This window comes from Musa acuminata, chromosome BXJ3-6 (genome assembly GCF_036884655.1).
Source record: "Musa acuminata AAA Group cultivar baxijiao chromosome BXJ3-6, Cavendish_Baxijiao_AAA, whole genome shotgun sequence".
Taxonomy (NCBI): Eukaryota; Viridiplantae; Streptophyta; class Magnoliopsida; order Zingiberales; family Musaceae; genus Musa; species Musa acuminata.
In genome coordinates, this window is record NC_088354.1 from 37,921,300 (window position 1) to 37,939,777 (window position 18,478).

At 40.0% G+C, this 18,478-nt stretch overlaps 3 protein-coding genes and 1 long non-coding RNA gene across 5 annotated transcripts; 3 read left to right on the forward strand and 1 right to left on the reverse strand.

The window, feature by feature from the left end:
• The first annotated feature begins 1,952 nt into the window (after nucleotides 1-1,952).
• On the forward strand, nucleotides 1,953-2,932 carry LOC135639424 (protein TIFY 5A-like). Its single transcript, XM_065153171.1, has 3 exons — nucleotides 1,953-2,127; nucleotides 2,216-2,300; nucleotides 2,410-2,932. Exons 1-3 carry the CDS (start codon nucleotides 2,039-2,041, stop codon nucleotides 2,698-2,700), a joined length of 465 nt encoding a protein of 154 aa, XP_065009243.1. The 5' UTR covers nucleotides 1,953-2,038; the 3' UTR covers nucleotides 2,701-2,932.
• Nucleotides 2,933-3,166: 234 nt separating this feature from the next.
• LOC135639425 (uncharacterized) lies at nucleotides 3,167-7,720 on the forward strand. The gene is made up of 6 exons (XR_010496938.1): nucleotides 3,167-3,717; nucleotides 3,811-4,194; nucleotides 4,283-4,361; nucleotides 4,436-4,528; nucleotides 4,870-4,999; nucleotides 7,195-7,720. It is a non-coding gene; the product is annotated as an uncharacterized LOC135639425 (long non-coding RNA).
• Nucleotides 7,721-11,144: 3,424 nt separating this feature from the next.
• LOC103989560 (transcription termination factor MTEF1, chloroplastic-like) lies at nucleotides 11,145-12,324 on the forward strand. The gene has a single exon (XM_009408434.3). It carries the CDS (start codon nucleotides 11,209-11,211, stop codon nucleotides 12,205-12,207), a length of 999 nt encoding a protein of 332 aa, XP_009406709.2. The 5' UTR covers nucleotides 11,145-11,208; the 3' UTR covers nucleotides 12,208-12,324.
• Nucleotides 12,325-12,534: 210 nt separating this feature from the next.
• LOC103989559 (hydroxyproline O-galactosyltransferase GALT2) lies at nucleotides 12,535-17,699 on the reverse strand. Of its 2 annotated transcripts, XM_065153170.1 has the most exons (8): nucleotides 16,640-17,699; nucleotides 15,639-15,871; nucleotides 15,151-15,441; nucleotides 14,119-14,247; nucleotides 13,846-14,019; nucleotides 13,391-13,498; nucleotides 13,079-13,295; nucleotides 12,535-13,001 (listed from the first exon to the last, which is right to left on the reverse strand). In XM_065153170.1, exons 1-7 carry the CDS (start codon nucleotides 17,553-17,555, stop codon nucleotides 13,083-13,085), a joined length of 2,064 nt encoding a protein of 687 aa, XP_065009242.1. In that variant the 5' UTR covers nucleotides 17,556-17,699; the 3' UTR covers nucleotides 12,535-13,001; nucleotides 13,079-13,082. The 2 variants fall into 2 exon arrangements, with proteins under 2 accessions (XP_065009242.1, XP_009406708.2); XM_009408433.3 differs by having other exon boundaries at nucleotides 12,535-13,295.
• Between the last annotated feature and the right edge of the window lie 779 nt (nucleotides 17,700-18,478).

The following is an 18,478-nucleotide window of genomic DNA, read 5'->3' on the forward strand; positions in this document are numbered from 1 at the left end:
AAACATTAAGGGTTCAAGATTGATATCCAATAAAAAAAATGGACATTCCAAATATGATTTTTAAATATTTTTAAAATTATGGAGGGTTCAAAATATTATCATATATATATATATATATATATATATTTATGATTTGATTGGATTCGCCATTCGGCCTTTGTGGACGGTGGTGGGTGTGCGATCACGTGAATTGATCACATAAAACACATGCAACGCCGTGGTCATCCCCTCACTCGCGTTCCCAAGTTGGGCCGACTTGAAAGCCACCACCAGCGGACATGCAAGACTTGCCGCCCATCACGCTAATCCCCTTCCACCAACGGTGGGCATAGGTCGTAAGAGGCAAACCGTCATTGATGACGCAAGTCGTTTAATGTTCTACGAACGAATGGAAAGAGTTTTTGCTTAATGAAAAAAAGAACCTTCAAAATTAAGTATCAGTCGTAATATAAATGTTCTATTCTTTCAAAACTCGATGGAATAGCACAAAAGAATACAACTTTATTTTCGATAAAAAAAATAAATATCTTTATTCAAGGTTTATGTGATACAGTGTACTTGAATTTAAATCTATATTAACTTTTAATTTGTTTATTGCAAATGATACCAATATATATAATATATATATATTTTTCCTACATGAACAACAAGTTTTAAATTCTTACATTTAATTCAGGGTTTATTCTAATTCAAATACAATACCTGACATTTTGACCACTCCTTTCTAGACTGATGTTGGAATTCCACAATATTTGGTCCATATTTTTAATTGTAATTTTAATTATATTATTGCGATAAAGGTTATATAATATTATTGTAGTTTTCATAAAATATTTTAAAGTATTTTTATGGTGGATAAAAGTATTAATTGAGGTCTAATATATATATATATATATATAATATTAATGAATTATTTTTGCTAATAATTGATTCTTGGATTATGGAAAACGTTCTGGAAGAAAGAGGAAAAGAAGAAACAAAGAAGAGGACTAAGAGAAAGAAAAAAAAAAATTGAAAATGACGAGAAAGAGGAGTATCAAAGCAGACGAATAGGTGACGACGAAGACCTCCTCGCCACTTCACCAACTACGCTTTGACTCCTGCAACGCGTTTGTTCTAAGTCGAAACTACAGCTGCTGCAGAAACGGCACATTTCAAGCTGAAGTGTTCCAACTCGGATTCTTCTTTCATCCGATGACTTTGTTGGGTGCTTCGAGTCTGTTTATGCATTGTGATAAACGAGAAGTTGGACTTGGCTTTGATTTGACACCTCCGTCGTTCTCACGAAACCACTAAATTTTCCTTTCTCCTCAAGCGAAGGAAAAATGGCACGTTTTTTTTCCTTTTTCTTTTTTGTTTGGAGACTTCAATCCGAAGGAATCCAAATCCGAATCCAAGCAGGAAAGATGATGCTCGAGTGGCCCGAACCACCACTCCCAAGTTTTCAGGGGCGACGCGTACCGATGTGTATGGACTTCGATTCGCTTTTTTTGGGGTTATGTCATATATATATATATATATATATATATATATATATATATATATATATATATATATATATATATATATATATATATATATATATATATATATATATATATATCCTAATCCCTCACGGAACCGTAAGGAACCAAAGCCACAAAAACGTGCACCGCAAATAGATGGTGGGTAGGCTTCGGTCCAACAGCTGCTCCTCCCGTCACTGTTCCGCACGAGAAAAACAATGGCGTACCACATTTGTGTGGCAAAGACGGCAGCCGACACCGAAATCTAACGGGGATATGGAAGTATCCTGTTGTCGAGTGTGTCTTTCACGGCAGCCGATAGGATCGCCTACCGACGAAGAAACGTTTCATGCACGAGCTCCTCATTCTCCACGTTCTCCTCCCGTCCACTCGTCTCCTGTGGAAAACGCGTATATAACGCCTACTCAGCCCCTCCGCAATCACCAAACTCTTACTTTTCCAAGAGAAGCGCCACCGAAATCACCAGCAAGAAGAAGAAGAGGAGGAGGAGGAGGAGAAAGGCAGAAGTGGAGATGGGCTGCGATCCTGAGCTCCGGCTTTCGCTTTGCACCGGCGAGGATGGCCACCGGAACTATCGATCCGACTCGTCTAAACTCAGCAGGTACTGCGTTCGATCCATCCCGTTGAATCCTTCTGCTCGTACCGGGCTTTGTTTCCTCTCTTAATTCTTTTCCTGCACGTCCATGTAGGGTCGACTCGCCGCTGAGAAACCAGCAGCAAATGACGATCTTCTACGATGGCCGGGTTTGCGTGTGCAATGCCACGGAGATGCAGGTTTGTCGATTGTTCTCTTTCCTTTCCTTCGGCTCAGAGACTCCTTTTTTTTTGTGATCGTTTAGTACTGCTTGGTTGGTTGCTGATCGCTTGATTTGGTATCGTGAAGGCAAAAGCTCTCATATCAATGGCGAAGAGGGAGATGGACGACATGGTGACCGAGAAGAAGCAGCAACAGCAGCAACAAAGCGTGGAGTCTTCCACGTCGTCTCTGCCGCGGCCGCCATCTCCTCGACCCATGCCACAGATGCTTAATCCTGGACTCTCGATGAAGCGATCGCTGCAGCGGTTTCTTCAGAAGAGAAAGGCCAGAATGAATGATGTCTCTCCTTACAGTCAAAAGCAGAAACTGTTGTTGTTCCCGATCATATGCTGCAGCGGGCATGACGAGGCCTATTAATTTCTACCAGTTAGAGAAGACAAAAGGAGCTCTTTTTCTTCTTCTTCTTTTTCCTTTTTTTTTATCTCCCCTGATATGTTTATGGTGGAAAAGGGTTTGTTTGACATATCAGGTTTGTAACAAATTTGTAGTTTAACTTATACATATTTGATGACATAAATTCTTGTGTCAGTCTTATCAAATTTTATCTTCATCATTTATCTTTAATAAAAAAAATATATTCTATATTTAATCATGACAAATTTAATATTTTTATAATTATTAGTTAAATTTAATATATATATATATATATATATATATATATATATATATATATATATATATATATATATATAAAATCCAATTCCAAATGTTTAATTACCCTACAAATAATTAACTTATAGCTATTACTGTGAGTTAGTCTATGTAACGGTTACAATTATTAGAGAAATTGGCTTGATCACCAACCTACCCGTCTTGGGCTGGGAGTTTGAGGGCCCATGGGAGCCATCGTTGGATCCCCTCACAGTGCAGGTAATTTTTTGGGTATATGTGTTTCCGTATTAGTATATATACTCTTCTTGGTACTGGTTCTGTTACTCGGGCCGTTGGGCGTAATAGTTAACAGCTGCTTAATGTGTCGACTTAAGCTACGACTCAGAGTGCGACCGAAGGATATGACGCTACATATTCTGGTCGTATGTTAAGTCGTGTGGTAAGGCATTCTGGCAATTGGTTTCTTGGCCAACAACTCGTAGAAAAGAGCGAAACAATCGCACCGCCATGATGTTTCTTGCCCATTTCCTCCACCGAGGTCCCCTCCCGTCTCCTCCTCGCCGCCTCCCTCTCCTCTTCGTCTCTTGTTCTTCCTCTCTTGCCGTAGCGGCAGCGATCGAAGACCACGAAGACGTAGCGGCGGCATCAGTGAAGAGGACGAGAAGGGCCTCAAGAACCTCGGAAACTCTTGCTACCTCAACAGCGTCACCGACACCCCGCCCCTCGCCCAGTTCTACCTCTCCTCTCGGCGCTCGTCTCTCTGTAAACCCTACCTCCTCGACCCCCTTCTTTTCTTGATTTCTTGCCCTATTTCTTGGTAGAAATTTCAAGAAACGGTCGGGGGTTAATTTATAGGAAAGTCGTCGTTCGAGAATCGAGAGAAGGAGTGCGCCTTCTGCATCCTCGAGCGGCAGATCGCTCGATCCCTCAGCCTTGATGGGCCACTCGGCGCGCCGTCCAAGATTCACAAGTGCCTCGCCAGCTTCGCTGAGCACTTCCGGTGGCGCCGTCAGGAGGACACCCACGAGTTCCTCCGCTACGTTATCGGCTCCTGCTGCCACAACGTTTGCCTCAAGACCCACAAGCGAAGCATCAGCGGTGGTAACCCTAAAGCGGAGGAGCGCTCATGGTCCAGCACCGTTGATGAAGGAGATCTTCGGGGGGGCCCTGCTCAGCCAGGTGAAGTACCTCCCGTGCAAGGCTGCCCTCGCTCGATTCTTTCAGCCTCAAGTACAGCAAGTAAGCGAGCCATTCTGTTCTTTGTTCTTTCTGCTTCATATGATAGGCCATGTCACTGAAACGTAGACGCTGTTTTTGTCCTTTTCAGCCAGCCGTAAGAAACTCTCTGTAGCCAGAAAGCAGATGTTTATACACGAGCACCCAATGTGCTTGTCATACAGCTCAAGGTGATAAATGTTTATTTTTGGTTCTCTATGTTGTGTCATTTGGTGTCTTAATGTTAAATGTATTATTCATGTAGAGATTTGAAGGCACGCATGGTGCAAAAATTAACCGGAGAATCGAATTTAATGGAGTTCCTGGGCTATCAAAGTTCATGTGTAATATGAATAAGGTTCGTCTTACACTTCATAGCTGGTTATCTTTCGGATGGCAGATTAACACTTTGCATCAATATCTTTATGTGCCAAAATAAGCATATCAGAAATGTCAGCCACATCTGGGTTTTTAAATCTTGATCTTGCATAACGCTATTTTTTTTTAATCTGAACTTGATCATCTTTGGTTTTAGGTTTTTAACTTGTACAAAGGATCAATCAGTAAAAAAAATATATACATATTACCATGTTCACCGGTCATGCATTACCACAATCAGTAAAAGAATTTGTGATTATTATCTGTAATTCCACTATTAAGGATTTAATCACATACTAACCGGCACATTTTGGAACATAGCTTGTTGGAAGGACATCGGCACACATCACACAACATGAGTTGGAGGTGTCAGCATATGATTGGACTAAATTTTGGCCCGTGACATCAAGTATACGGGGGTGTGTTGAGCAGAACATGCTGTGCCAGAAAGGTATGAACGCTTTCTTGTACAATGAAACCTACTTTTGGAAGTTGTTCTCTATGGAATGTTTTTTCGTTTCTTGGAATGATATTTGTTAGTAGACAAGCATGTAGAATCACTTATTGATATATGATAGAGTGTCATTTCTTTAGTAATTTTTTTTTCTGACATAGAAAAGAAAAAAAAAAAGTAGGCAAAGATGTTTTCTATTCACGAGCTCTTGCCTGAAATTCAGTATCCATTTGGAACCCAGGTGTTGGTCCAAGCTCGTGATTGTTCACATAATAGCTAGGCTTTTAAACAATCAGGTGTTGGTCCTTTTTTTTTTCTGAAGTAAAAAAGTAATGATGCAAGTTAGATAGTAGGCATGGTTGGTTATAGATAACATAAGTTTAGTCCCTTTAGTCAATCTTATTGAGTCATTGTCTCTGTTAGTCTCAAGTCCGAAGAAAAAGATGAAGAATTATATTATCATTGACTATGAATGTAAAATTATGTCATATCTCATGAATATAAAATTTAATCAATTTTAGTATATAGTTAGATTGTTACCCGAAAGTGACATGAGACATTTTCACCACCTAGGTATCTTAAGTTACAAATGATAGACTAAAAGATCGTTTGAAAGCGACCCATCATATTGGCATCCGGATGTGTTCTCTCATTGTTTTGGACTAATGAGAGTAAAGAAGTTAGTCAAAGAATACAGGGTTAGTTAGGTAAGCAATTTGAAATATAAAAACTCTTTAGGGGGGATTATAATGTTAGACACTATGACCAGAAGAATAATAAATATTATTTACTTACAAGAGACTTAGTTGGTAGGAAAAAAATCTAGAGAGATTAATAGTATTGGATTTAAAATTTGATATATTAAAAAAATTAAACATAAAATTAGTATAAGAATTATTGTTGATAAGAATATTAAGAATAATGTTGTAGATATAAAAAGATTTAGAGATAGAATTATAGTTCTAATATTTTAAAAAGGATAAAACATATTAAATGTCACTATTACTTATGCTCTCAAGTTGGATTGGACGATGAATCCAAAAGAGAATTTTTAGAAGGCTTAGATGATATGAATGTTTATAATTGAAAAATATAATTAGACGAGATTTGAATAGTCATATAGGAAAACATATGATGAATATAAAGGGGCGCATAGAACCTTTGGTTGCGAGGAGAGAAATGAAGATAATGATATGATTTTAGATTTTGCAACTTCGTGTGATCTTATGATTGCAAACACTCACTTTAAAAATAGTGATGAACATTTAATTATTTATAAGAATAGTTACAATTATAGTCAAATAGATTTTTTTCTTACTAGAAAGATAGATAAAATTATTTGTAAGAATTATAAAGTTATACTAAGCGAAAATTTGATGAATCAATAGATCAACGATATTAGATATTTATTATAAAAATAAAAAAGGATAGTAAAAAAATGATAATATGAATACTTTTAAGAATAAGATAGAAAATGAGATAGACTTAAAACTTAGATGAGGATAATATTAATATTATTTGGATTACAAACAAGATATTTAGTGAAATTAAAGGTAAAAGTATAAACTTAAGAGAACGTTGATGGTGGTGTGAGGAAATTCAAAAAATAATTTTTACTAATAGATTATGTTTTAAAGATTGATAAGATTGTAAAAATGAGAAAAATCTAAAAGATATGAAAAAAAATTAAATTATTAAAGATAAACAAATATTCAGAAATTTAATAAATGATAGTAGTAGATTAATAAATTATTGATTTATTCAGAAAATTAATGTTAATAATTAATGAAGATAAAAATAACTAGGGACATTAGGAGTCTTGTGTGATTGTCAAATACAGACAAAAATACTTTATGAATCTATGTGTTGAGTAATTAATAAAAAAATATATAAAAAATTTATATTATCGAGATAAAAATGATAGAAGATAAAATAATTAATGTTATTGGTACCAAAAACCTAAAAAAATTTTAATAAAAACTATAAATAAAAATTTAAACTTTTTACTGATGACATGTTATTTATGAAGCACTGTTTTAGAAAAAATACTGAATAAAACATGAAGAATAAAACGAGGAAAGAGCACGCCTCTATCTCTCCAGCAGCCTACTTTAATTAATTATTATTCAAATGTTGCAAGAATTTCCTGCTAGTTTGCTAAATAGATATGTTACAATTTCAAACACATGTAGACAGATGAAAAAACAGAGAAAGAAACGCGTTTGTTCCTGACGAAAATTCAGATGACCGATGACGATCTACATGGCCGGGTTTGCGTGTCCACTGCCACAGAGATGCAGTCTTGTTTTTCCTTTTTGTGATCACTGCTTCCTTGGTATCGTGAAGAGGGGAGGAGAGTGAGTCTTCCACGTCGTCTCAGTCACGGCCGCCATCTTGATGAAGCGATCGTTTGCATCCAAGAAGAAATTGAAATTTCAAAGTGTTTGAACTTATGAAACTGTTTTTTTTTCAGCTTCTGCTAAAGTGCCTCTGTGGAATCACATCTAGGTATTCTTTTCTCAATAGTTTCAAAGAAGTTGGAAACTTGAATTATCATCTTCTTTCCATGGAAACGATTTTTTCCATCAGAAAGTCATTGTTCATCTCACAAACTCATGTGGGATCTTTTTGACGCCAAATTGTAATTATTTGTACACCTCGAAAATACATATTTATACTGTTTCAGATTCGTTATTTATATAAATACATATTTGTACACCTAGAAAATCTTTTAATTTCATATATATACATACACACACACATATACACATATATATAGAAAATCTTTTAATTTCATATATATACATACACACACAAATATACAAATATAAAAGAGGTCACAAACAGAAGCAGTATAAAATAACGGAGCTCACAAAACGCCTGTCAAAGTCCCACAACATGCAAACTTTTTCAAATTCTCTGCCAATGCACTACGCTTTTCTAATTGTCTCTTTCTGAGTTGACCCTTCAGCAATTTTGAATCCTTATCTTGCTAAAGATGTAAATAATTTTTGAAACCTTCTTATGAATGCAAATTTATCCATAATCCCACACCGGTTAAGACATACGGATGCCAATTTTTGGCGATCGTCTAGATCAAATCCATATTCCACACCAATTTTTAGTTAAATAAGCACAAGAGAATCTTGGAATTTATTAAAAGAATTGAAAATTGCTGAAGCAAGATATTTGTGCACATATGTCAACCTTGATATAGGTACACATGGAAACATACAGTCAACATTGCCTCAATCAGCAACTGAATCCAAGTGGCTAAAACTAAAACCTAGACATAATAGCCAGGTTCACATCCAAAGCTAAGAATGATGATATCAGAAAAGATTCAAAATCTTATGGAGGACCATTTGTTTCGTTAAAAACTGCAAACAAAGATGACCAGAATTAATAAAGAATCCCTTTTTGTTCTTTAAATGCACATTTTAGTTACCTGTCGCCATTGCGATCTGTTCCATATGAATAGGCTAATAAAAATTTAATTCACATGAACCAAATTAAAAAATTCAAACCCAACTTGATCCAGATTTACAAACCATTCACTTATTGAAATTGAAACAAGTTAGGTCACACATATGGATGATGACAGACCAGGCAAGAGAGGCAGTTGGAGTTGGCTTAAGGGTCCAAAATGGTGACATGATTCGAAGTGAGAGAAGTGAGTACTGTTGGTTTTCATGCGCATGTGAATGTGCCAGAATTTGGATATACAATAACAAAGCAATCATGAATTCCAAAATTGCATTGGGACCAGTGGGGAACACTAAAATAGATAATTCAAAATTAGCTCCTATGCAACATTTAAGCAAATGATTGTATGACTGCTATACCACTAAACGTACAGTACTTAAGGTATTTTAATCACACAGAAAAGGAAGGAGTATACATCTGAGGAGTAAAGGAAACACATTTATTTCATAACAAACTACCTATAATGGCAAACAAGAACCACAAGAAAAAGATAACAAACAACTGCAGAGACATAAACTCAGTTTCGGCTACCAATCATTAATCATAGATTCTATCAACCATAACTAATTGCATTTGCTGGTCATACATTGGACACCAATTGATCCTTTGATTACAAAGGAAACAATAAAAAACTAACACACACTAATGCAGTATATGAAGCATGATTAATGAAAAAGTTCAAAGCATTCGACTGAGGGAGAACCATGGTTCTCTATCACCGGAATGAATCAAGTATGCCAATCAATCTACATCTCCAAGTGTATAACTATATAGAGGCGATACAATTATCATAATTAAGCATTGCAATTATGCTGTTCCAGATGTTGATGTAAAATAGGTAGCTAGAGCCACTGGAGGTTAAAAAGTTTCTACTAGCTCGTTTTCACAGGGATCTTGATATAGCAAATGGGATACAGGTGTGATTAAAGAGATATGTACTTGGATAACATTCAACTATTTGTCAAGAACATCTTAAGCAAAAATCTATGTACATCAAAACATGGAGAGAAGCGATCAGATCAGATTATGTTCATATCAAGATTAACATAAGCAGTTTCCAACTCAGTCTGGAAAACGCAAGTCTATTCTTCAAACATATGGGTACAATCCAATCAAGAAGACGCAAAACCCAATGTAAACTGCTCCAGCAACGGCAATCCACAAACCCGTTCTAATAACCCACCAACAAGAAACCGAAGAACGAATCTGATGGCAACATGAGGTACATCTATCGATAAGAACCTTAATCAAGATCGCAATCCTCACAGACGATGATAAAGGAAATAAAACAGAGTCCAACAACCCGACCTAAGATCACCTAACGACAGAAGCGGAAGATAGCATCGATCTCACGTTTGAATGAGGCAAATTGATCGATAAGAACCGTAATCAAGATTTGCAATCAAGATTTCCAAATCAAGATTTTCAATCCTCACAGACGTAGATGGAGGCAAAGAAAATAAGAAAGAGAGAAGAGATTAGGGCACGGAAGAAGGATCTTTAGGGAAGATATCTAAAGATGGATACCAAATCGATCGACAAGAACCCCGATCAAGATTGCAATTCACACCGACGATGATAAAGGCAAAGAAAGAAATAGAGAGAAGAGATTAGGGCATCAGAAGAGGACCTCTAAGGGAACGATCAAGAGAAGGATACGTCTCGTTGCCCATTCCTCGCTCTCCTCCTCGTATTAATAACGAGATCTCAGAACGCTAAAGACAGACGCGGCAGAAAAGCATTGATCTCATGACAAATGAGGCAAATCGATCGACAAGAACCTCGAACAATATTGCAACCCTCACGAACGGAGATGACGGTAAAGTAAGAAGGAGAGAAGAGATTAAATGATCGGAAGACAGATCTTTAGGGAGAGAATCGAAAGGGTACCCCTCGTCGCCCATTCCTCGCTCTCCTCCTCCTCCTCCTCATCCTAAGAACCCGATAAGAATCCCTAACAATATATACAGAAGAGAGCATCGATCTCATGACGAAGTGATCATCGATCGACAAGAACCCGGTCCAAGAACCTAACAGTATAAACAGAAGAGAGCATCGATCTCATGACGAAATGAGGCAAATCGATCGACAAGAACCCTAACATCATAAATAGAAGAGCGAATCGATCTCATGACAAAGTGAGGCAAATCGATCGACAAGAAAGACAGAGCGAAAAGGGGATCGGACGACGGATGTCTAGGGAAAAAGATCGAAAGAAGTATACCTCTCGTCGCCCATTCCTCCTCTCCTCTCGTCCTCTCTGTGCCGTATGGCATCGAGAGACGCCGTTTTTATACCGCAAAGCAAGCCATCGGGAGAGCGCGCCACCAGCTTTGTTGGGACCTCCTCTGTCATCTCTACCGTCCATCGTCACTCACCTCTGTCATCTCGACCGTCCATAGTTCGTCTATTCTAAATCCTTATCTACGCTTGCAAGGTTTAGAAATAGAATATTCACCCTTATAAATTTTAATATAACGTTTATATATTCCGCTTAATTTCCCCCCTTACATCGGTCTGAAAAGGTCATATCAACCTATGCTAACCAAAACAATAACCACTTTGAAATTAAGTACTAACTGTAACTACAAAATGATATTTCTTAAAATTCATCATCAGTTTGTGTTTATGTGTCAGATATTGATACCTGTAAAAATCGTAGCCACCAATGAGCTTCCATCGTTTCACCACGTAGTCTCCCAATCTTCAACAGATGACGGATGGGGAACAACTGCCTTCTCCATGGAGCGGTAGGTTACATGGTGATCCATCCACAGTTTGTGCCGTCTTGCTCCAACTGCAACATGCCTCTCCTCCACTCCCTCTGTGCTTCCTCCTCCCTTATCCTTCCCACCACCACCGCCGCCGCCGCCCAGTTAGCCGCAAAGCCGTCGGTGCTCAGCCCAGCTCCAAGCAGCAGCAGTAAAGACTTCGCCGTCCCGATTCCGGGCCTTCCAACTCACGTCAAGGAGAAGATCCTCAGCCTGGAGGTGATGGGCGTGGACGCCGGCCGGGCCCTCTCGCTCAACCCGGCGCTCCGCACTGCCAGCCTCGACTCCGTCCACTCCGTCATCGCCTACCTCCTCTCCAAGGGCATCCACCACAAGGACCTGGGCCGCATCCTGGGCATGTGCCCCCGGATCCTGACTTCCAGCGTCCGCGCCGACCTCGGCCCCGTCTTCGCCTTCCTCTCCCGAGATCTCGGCGTCCCCGACTCCGGCTTCCGGCGGGTCATCAACAAGTGTCCCCGGCTGCTAGCCTCCAGCGTCGGCGACCAGCTCAAGCCCGCCCTCGACTACCTCCGGCGTCTGGGCTTCACGGACACCAACGCGCTCGCTTACCACGACCCCGTTCTTCTGGTCTCCAGCGTGGAGAAGACCCTGATCCCCAAGCTGCAGTACCTGGTGGGGTTGGGCATGTCGAGGGAGGAGGCGGTGGGGATGGTGCTAAGGTGCCCGGGGCTGTTCACCTTCAGCATCGACAGGAACTTCAAGCCCAAGTACGAGTACTTGGTCGGGCAGATGGGGAGGAGCTTGCAGGACCTCAAGGACTTCCCCCAGTACTTTGCTTTCAGCTTGGAGAAGAGGATCAAGCGCAGGCATCAGGAGCTGCGACACAGCGGGCTTACCCTGCCCTTGTCTACCATGCTCAAGAGCACCGATGAGGAGCTCAAGCAGTTGGTAGAGAAGAAGAAGAAGAACACTCGGATTCCAATATAAGCAGTCAACACCACTTGTAGATAAGCGACTGTGAAGTGGGATAGGAGTCTAGTAATTGTTATATACTGATCAAAAAATTGATAGAGAAATAAGAAGAGCACATAAGGGTCTCGTTTAGCTTGTATGGCTCTCCACTCTGCAAGGTTTTCAAGGAAACATAGCAGCTTCCGACTTCTCTCATTTCAGAACAGACATTTTCTAATACTTTGAAGTATTGCACAAACAATTACCTTCCGCGTTGGAATGAGATAAATTCGTTGCCATACAAACAATTCATCACATCAGATTAAACTGCGCACAAATTGCATGAAAGGAGGGGCGTGCAAATGAAAGAAAGAAGATACGCACGAAAGAAATTATCAGAAAAAGTTATGTCATGTAATGATCCTCGTTTGATCTTTATGCTTCCTATGTAACAAACTAAATGTGGAGGATCTGTTGAAAAATCAAAATAGATTTACATTACTTTTACAACTAGGGGGCAATGTGGTTCCAGCAAAATCACACCCAAATTTGGTATCCCCCGATAAAAATTGCACTGAAGAATCAGCACTGAAGAATCAACAAGAAATGAACGTCACCTTGTCATCTAAAGTTGCAGCACTGAGCTCGACCGTGTGACAAATTTTCCCATGAGCATATCATTTGCCTGGGTGACTGGTAATGTGCCGTAAAATGGTTTTTCATGCATCCATACTGGCAGAGCTTCCAGCTGTGGTGATGGTGGTGGTGGTGGTGGTGGTGATAATGGTGTTGAACTCTTCAACCCACATACCCATGCTTACATCTTCCATCTTGAATCACCCAAATTTAGTATCCCCCTAGAAAATTGCACTGAAGAATCAATAAGAAATCAGATGGTGAACATCACCTTGTCATCTAAAGTTGCAGCACTGAGCTCGACCGTGTGACAATTTTTCCCATAAGCATATCATTTGCCTGGGTGACTGGTAATGTGCCGTAAAATAGTTTTCCATGCATCCAGACTGGCAGAACTTCCAGCTGTGGGAATACTGAATGGTGGTGGTTGTGGTGGTGTTGAACTCTTCAACCCACATACCCATGCTTACATCTTCCATCTTGAATAGCTGCAAATTATATGTGCCACAAGTGCATAAAGCTAAGGCACTAAGACACCTTATGCATGCTAGATGTTAGGTTCTCAAGGTTGCAAGAAGCTTACTCTTAAGCTATGGTTGGCATGTTGGGATACAACATATCTGGCGATGTCCTTTGAGATTATGTATCCAGGCCCATCAGCATATGGAGGATATATCTCTTCTGGCCATTCCTGTAAACAATATCATCATGTCATTATCAAGGCACTTCCTAATATATATAAATAAGGCACAATGGCAGTGGTAAAAGACATGTGGACATGTCCAAGCATAAGATTTATGATTATACAGACTTCAAACGAAGTAAACCAAGGGAAGAACAATTTCAGGGAACTAGTTCAAGAAACCATCCACACAATATAGATATGCTCATATCTAATGATTTGAAGAGGATCAAAAGAAAGAGGAAGTTACACAAGAATCAGTTTCAATGATGCTCTCAACAGAAAATATAAAAAAGGAAGTTACACTAATAAAAAGAATTCCTATAAATGCATTAAATATTATGTAGTATACCCACCTCATACGTGACTGCCCATTTTCCACTCCTGAGTGGTCTATGCAAGACGTTTAGATTACCCATATAAAGAGATGAATTAGAAGCATCTGTTTCGATCATTCTCAGTATTACATCCACCCTAACAAATGTATCATCATCACATTTCATAATATATGCTGCAGTCAAATTGTGAACCTACAGGATAAAGACGGCCAAGTTAATACATGTGATGAACTGTGTTCTATAAGCAAATTGCATAAATCAGGATGCCAAGAAATATCATGATAAACTTACCCCAAACTCACAAATTGCAATCGTTTTAAGAACCACTAAATCATAATGATCCATGAATGGCAAAATCACAATATCTTTAAAATACTCCGCCTCTCTCTTCAATGCTGCATTTAGCTCCTTCTTTGGACTCTGAAAATGCAATTTATCACGTTGCTATAAATCAGTGGCTGGACTAATAATTTCAACAGAAATGTCATTTTAGGTCAACCATTCACTTAATTTCTTAAATCTTCACTAAGCGAGGAAACTTTACCGAGTGTGTTGCTATAAACTAATTTGCATATGACTAGTACTGTTATACAAAAAAAATTCTTTGTTTCTTCAGATTAAAATTTTGTTATAGTAAGTTAACAAATGAAATAGCAGTTCAGTCATAATTCTTGCAAATTAGCACAAAGATCCAGCATCGGAGGCTTAGAAACTGATGCAGGATTCTAGTTTACTAAATATCATTATGAAATCAGGCATGGTTGCTTGTACAGAGTTGGCGCACTAAAGAATGGTGGTGGCATACCAATTTCATGAAAAAATAAAGAAAACTTCATGTTGTAGATGACAAAGTCTACAAGCACTGAACACTTGCATTCATCATCTTAACTGTCTCGTTTTGTGATTGAAGTGTCTCTAGAACAACGATAAGTCTGGTTCATCACTTGGAGCTCAGAATGCATGGACTTAATAGCAGCAAAGATACCCAGTTAACCCACTAAATCATATCCATGTAGCACGATGTTATTTGGTCCTAATCCCAATTGTAGTTAAATATTCCCTAATAGAACATACATAGAATGCCTGTGCCTTATATCTAACATCTACATTTTATTTAGATTGGAATACATGAAAAAGTCCATGAATTTTTTCATCTTGCAGTTGGTGCTCATCAGGATCCAAGTTTATACATGATTCTCTAAACAAAGACTTCTAGACTTGTGACTATTGTTTTGATTTAGCATAAAAATTTGTATAATATGTTTGTTTGCAAATGAAAGAAGTAAGCAAAATATGAAAAAAAATCAAACAAACAAAAATTACCAGTGCAACAAAGAAATGGGCTATTGCACTTGACGAGTGCAGTGCAGGATACTGCATCCACGTTTTCCGAACAGCCATGCGCTCAGCAAAATGACCTGTAGCTGATATAATACCAACAAAAAGTTGAACTGGATTTTGTGGCAGAGGAGGGGATTTCCATCTTTCTGACATCTCCAGTACATGTTGAGCTGAGAAACTGGGGTGAGAAGTTGGAAGAGAAGTAGCATATACCGAGTGTATGTCCACATCTCCCTTAATTGTTAAACCTGTTGCATCTTCAAGGGTAAATCCCTGCAAAGGACATTCACAAATATCAGTGAATATAAACAGGCTTCAAGTCTCAAAAGTTGAATGCATATAGCATCTGGTCCTAGCCAGGACCAGAAAACAAAACAATTTAAATGATCAGTTCCTTCAAATTGCTTGTCAAAATGCCACAAATGTGGGTTGTCAACTTTAAATATAAAAAAGAGATGCAAACTACACACCATTCGATATGGGAAAGAAGATACATGCCGCCCCCCTACATAAATGTGATATCCTTCGACACCAGCCTGAATTGTCAGAACAAACAGCTTGCCTTCAGCAAATGGAAAAGGCCATGTCATTTCTGGCTTCTTTGCACGACCAACGAATCGCTTCAACCAAGAAGTGGTCTTTGTCTCCTTTGAATCAACAGAATCAACATGCTCCCACTTCTCACATTTGATAAAACCATCAACTACAAAAGAATAAGTCAACAGTGTAGACTTAGCAGAAACATGTTACCCTGAAATTAAAAGAAACATATCCAGCGATAACAGTTCAATCTGGATGCAATGCAATGGAAATATATAGATAATAAAATGGAAAACAAAGAGGGATTAGAAACCATGGACATCAAGAAATTTTTGGAATGGACTAGAAATAACAACAAGAGCTGTTCCTGAAGGTAATAAAACAAAGAATTTGAACAGATTATGATGGCTTTTGTGTACATTTCACTTGAAGTAAATGCAGAATCTTAAATTTGCATGAGGCTTAGTCTAAAACAATTACGTCAAATTATAATGTAAAAAATCATTCTCAGTTGCACTATTCATAGTTGCCTAAAGATTCCACATAAAAATTCATACTTCTGTTTAATAATGTAAGAATTGCAGATAAAGCAACAACATTTCCAGGTTATTCACAAAAGAATCCCATGACCACTTATTCTACAAAGCAAATCAACACCAGACACCATAAAAAAGCAAACAAAAGCTATTGCAGTTTGGCCACCAGGTCAATTTGTCATTTTTACTTGGGTAAAAACTTAGTGATCAAGTTCACATTAAATATTATTAGTTTTCAAACTATCTAGATGATGCAATTTTCAAATGTCAAAATCACATGAACTGGACATAGAAATATAGTTTTGCGGCAAGTGTCTCTAACAAAATAACTTGTACTGCCAAAATAACAAAGCATTAAAGAACAATGAAACAAGGGATTGGAATTAAAATTTTACCTGTTTCTTCATCCTCCTTAGAAGGCACCCCATCGCAGCGTAGAGCCTTGCTCCACTGCATCCGGTAGCACGTATTGTGCTCGATGATGGGAACCTGGCTCCAGTCTCCCTTCAGCCTCGGATTCAAGTGCAGAATCTTGGGCGGGTCTTCACTGTCCGCCGACTTAAGCCCCTGCAGCTCCAACACGAACTGTGACACCATCACAGTATCATTCCCCTGCCTCAACCTCGCAAGCTGAGGCACATACTCCTGATGGGCATCTTGCGGTGTGCCGACCACCGTGATCGATGACCCTACGGCCAATCCACAGGGAAGAAACATCGCTCGCTCACTTTCTGCCACCGTCTCAGGCCCGGTGATCGACGAGGGGCAAGACTCGGGCTTAATCTGGACCACTGTGGCAGGGATCATTTCGGCCCCGGAACGGTAGTTCCCCAGCTCCTCCCAAGCCTTGAGGCCCAGCGCCCACGCCTCCTGCGCCATTCCCTCCAACACTGAGAAATTGCCCCTCCGTTGCCGGCCCCCGCCCCGCAGGTAACGCTTCATTATCTCGCCGGTGATCCGGCCGTAGCCCGCGTCAAAGGAACCAGACTGCCGGGCGCGGAGTACGAGTGGGTCCATGCCGTGGGGCACCCGGGGAGCGTCCAGGGTCCGCCCATCCTCCAGCTTCCGTTGGTGGGCGCCGCCATGGTAGGCCGACCCAAACAAGCTCCGCCCGACGTCAGCGACGCCATCGAGCGGCCGGTCGAGTCCCCCGGAGACGCTGCCGTCGTCGCTGACGACGTATGGAACCTCCAGGAAGTGGCGGAACTTTAAGGCGATGAAGAAAAGGTAGAGTGCGGCGGCGACGAGAAGAAGGTGGGAGAGTCTCCAGCGCCGGCCGTGAAGTGACTCCACGCTCTTGCTCCGCTTCATCACCGGTGCCAGTCCCTGGGAATCGACGGAGGGGTAAGATCAAGACCGTTAGAGTTTTGCCTCCGGGGATCCCATAGGAGGGGCTTCGAGGAATGAGTAGGTATTCGATCGAAGTGGAGGGAGAAGAGGAAAGGAGTTAAAAAAGGGTGACCAAACCCTAAGGATTTAACGGAGGAAGACGGGATTAGGCAGTTATTTATCCATTAAGGTCGTAATTAAAGCAGGGGTTTTAAACATTAAAAGTTAAGTGGGCTGTGAAGAACGTCTAGTATTTTCTTTCACCCGCTTGTGACACACTCATGTCACCTACCCACCTTTGGCAGCTGAGTCCCACATCTAACTTCAATCATAAGACCGGCAAACAAAGCATCGCTGGAACCTAAAGTAAGGAGAGGTTATCTATCTTTCCTTTAATATTATTCCCTCTCTCTTTAAAGCCAACGAATAATAAAGTAGCGAAATGAGAATGAAACGGCGCCGTAACAAACGGGCATAAGTTGCTGTTTAATAGGAAATAAACGTGGGATTATGTTTGTTGCTTAGTAACAGCTCGACGAAGTTTCTGTACTCCGCCAACCTGCGGTGAGTTGGCCGATAGGGTCCCGCTTACCTAATCTACGTGATGATGTGGCACGATGCGATTGGCTGGCTGTCTGGGTGCGCGACGATGATTGGACGTGAGGCCAAAAGCGGCGCTACGGGTGTATGCGATGACGGCAGGTTTGGGTCCCACTCTCACAGACCAATTCGACCGAGCCACGTCATTGGACAAGCTTTTCCGAATGATGTTTTGCGGCTTGCCGAGGCGAAGATGCAATCGCTGACGGACACGTTGTTTTAATGGCCCCCTTCATAAATACGTTTAATAAAAGGTTTTGTGCGTGTGTGTGTGTTAAATTAATATTCAGAACGGTGGATACAAC

Coding starts and splice junctions, on each gene's coding strand:
- LOC135639424 (XM_065153171.1), top strand. CDS start 2,039: ATGGGCTGCGATCCTGAGCTCCGGCTTTCGCTTTGCACCGGCGAGGAT. Junction 2,128..2,215: donor GACTCGTCTAAACTCAGCAG/GTACTGCGTTCG, acceptor ACGTCCATGTAG/GGTCGACTCGCCGCTGAGAA. Junction 2,301..2,409: donor GCAATGCCACGGAGATGCAG/GTTTGTCGATTG, acceptor GGTATCGTGAAG/GCAAAAGCTCTCATATCAAT.
- LOC103989560 (XM_009408434.3), top strand. CDS start 11,209: ATGGGGAACAACTGCCTTCTCCATGGAGCGGTAGGTTACATGGTGATC.
- LOC103989559 (XM_065153170.1), bottom strand. CDS start 17,555: ATGAAGCGGAGCAAGAGCGTGGAGTCACTTCACGGCCGGCGCTGGAGA. Junction 14,248..15,150: donor CCCATTTCTTTGTTGCACTG/GTAATTTTTGTT, acceptor TTGCATTTTCAG/AGTCCAAAGAAGGAGCTAAA. Junction 13,296..13,390: donor ATGCCAACCATAGCTTAAGA/GTAAGCTTCTTG, acceptor TATAATTTGCAG/CTATTCAAGATGGAAGATGT.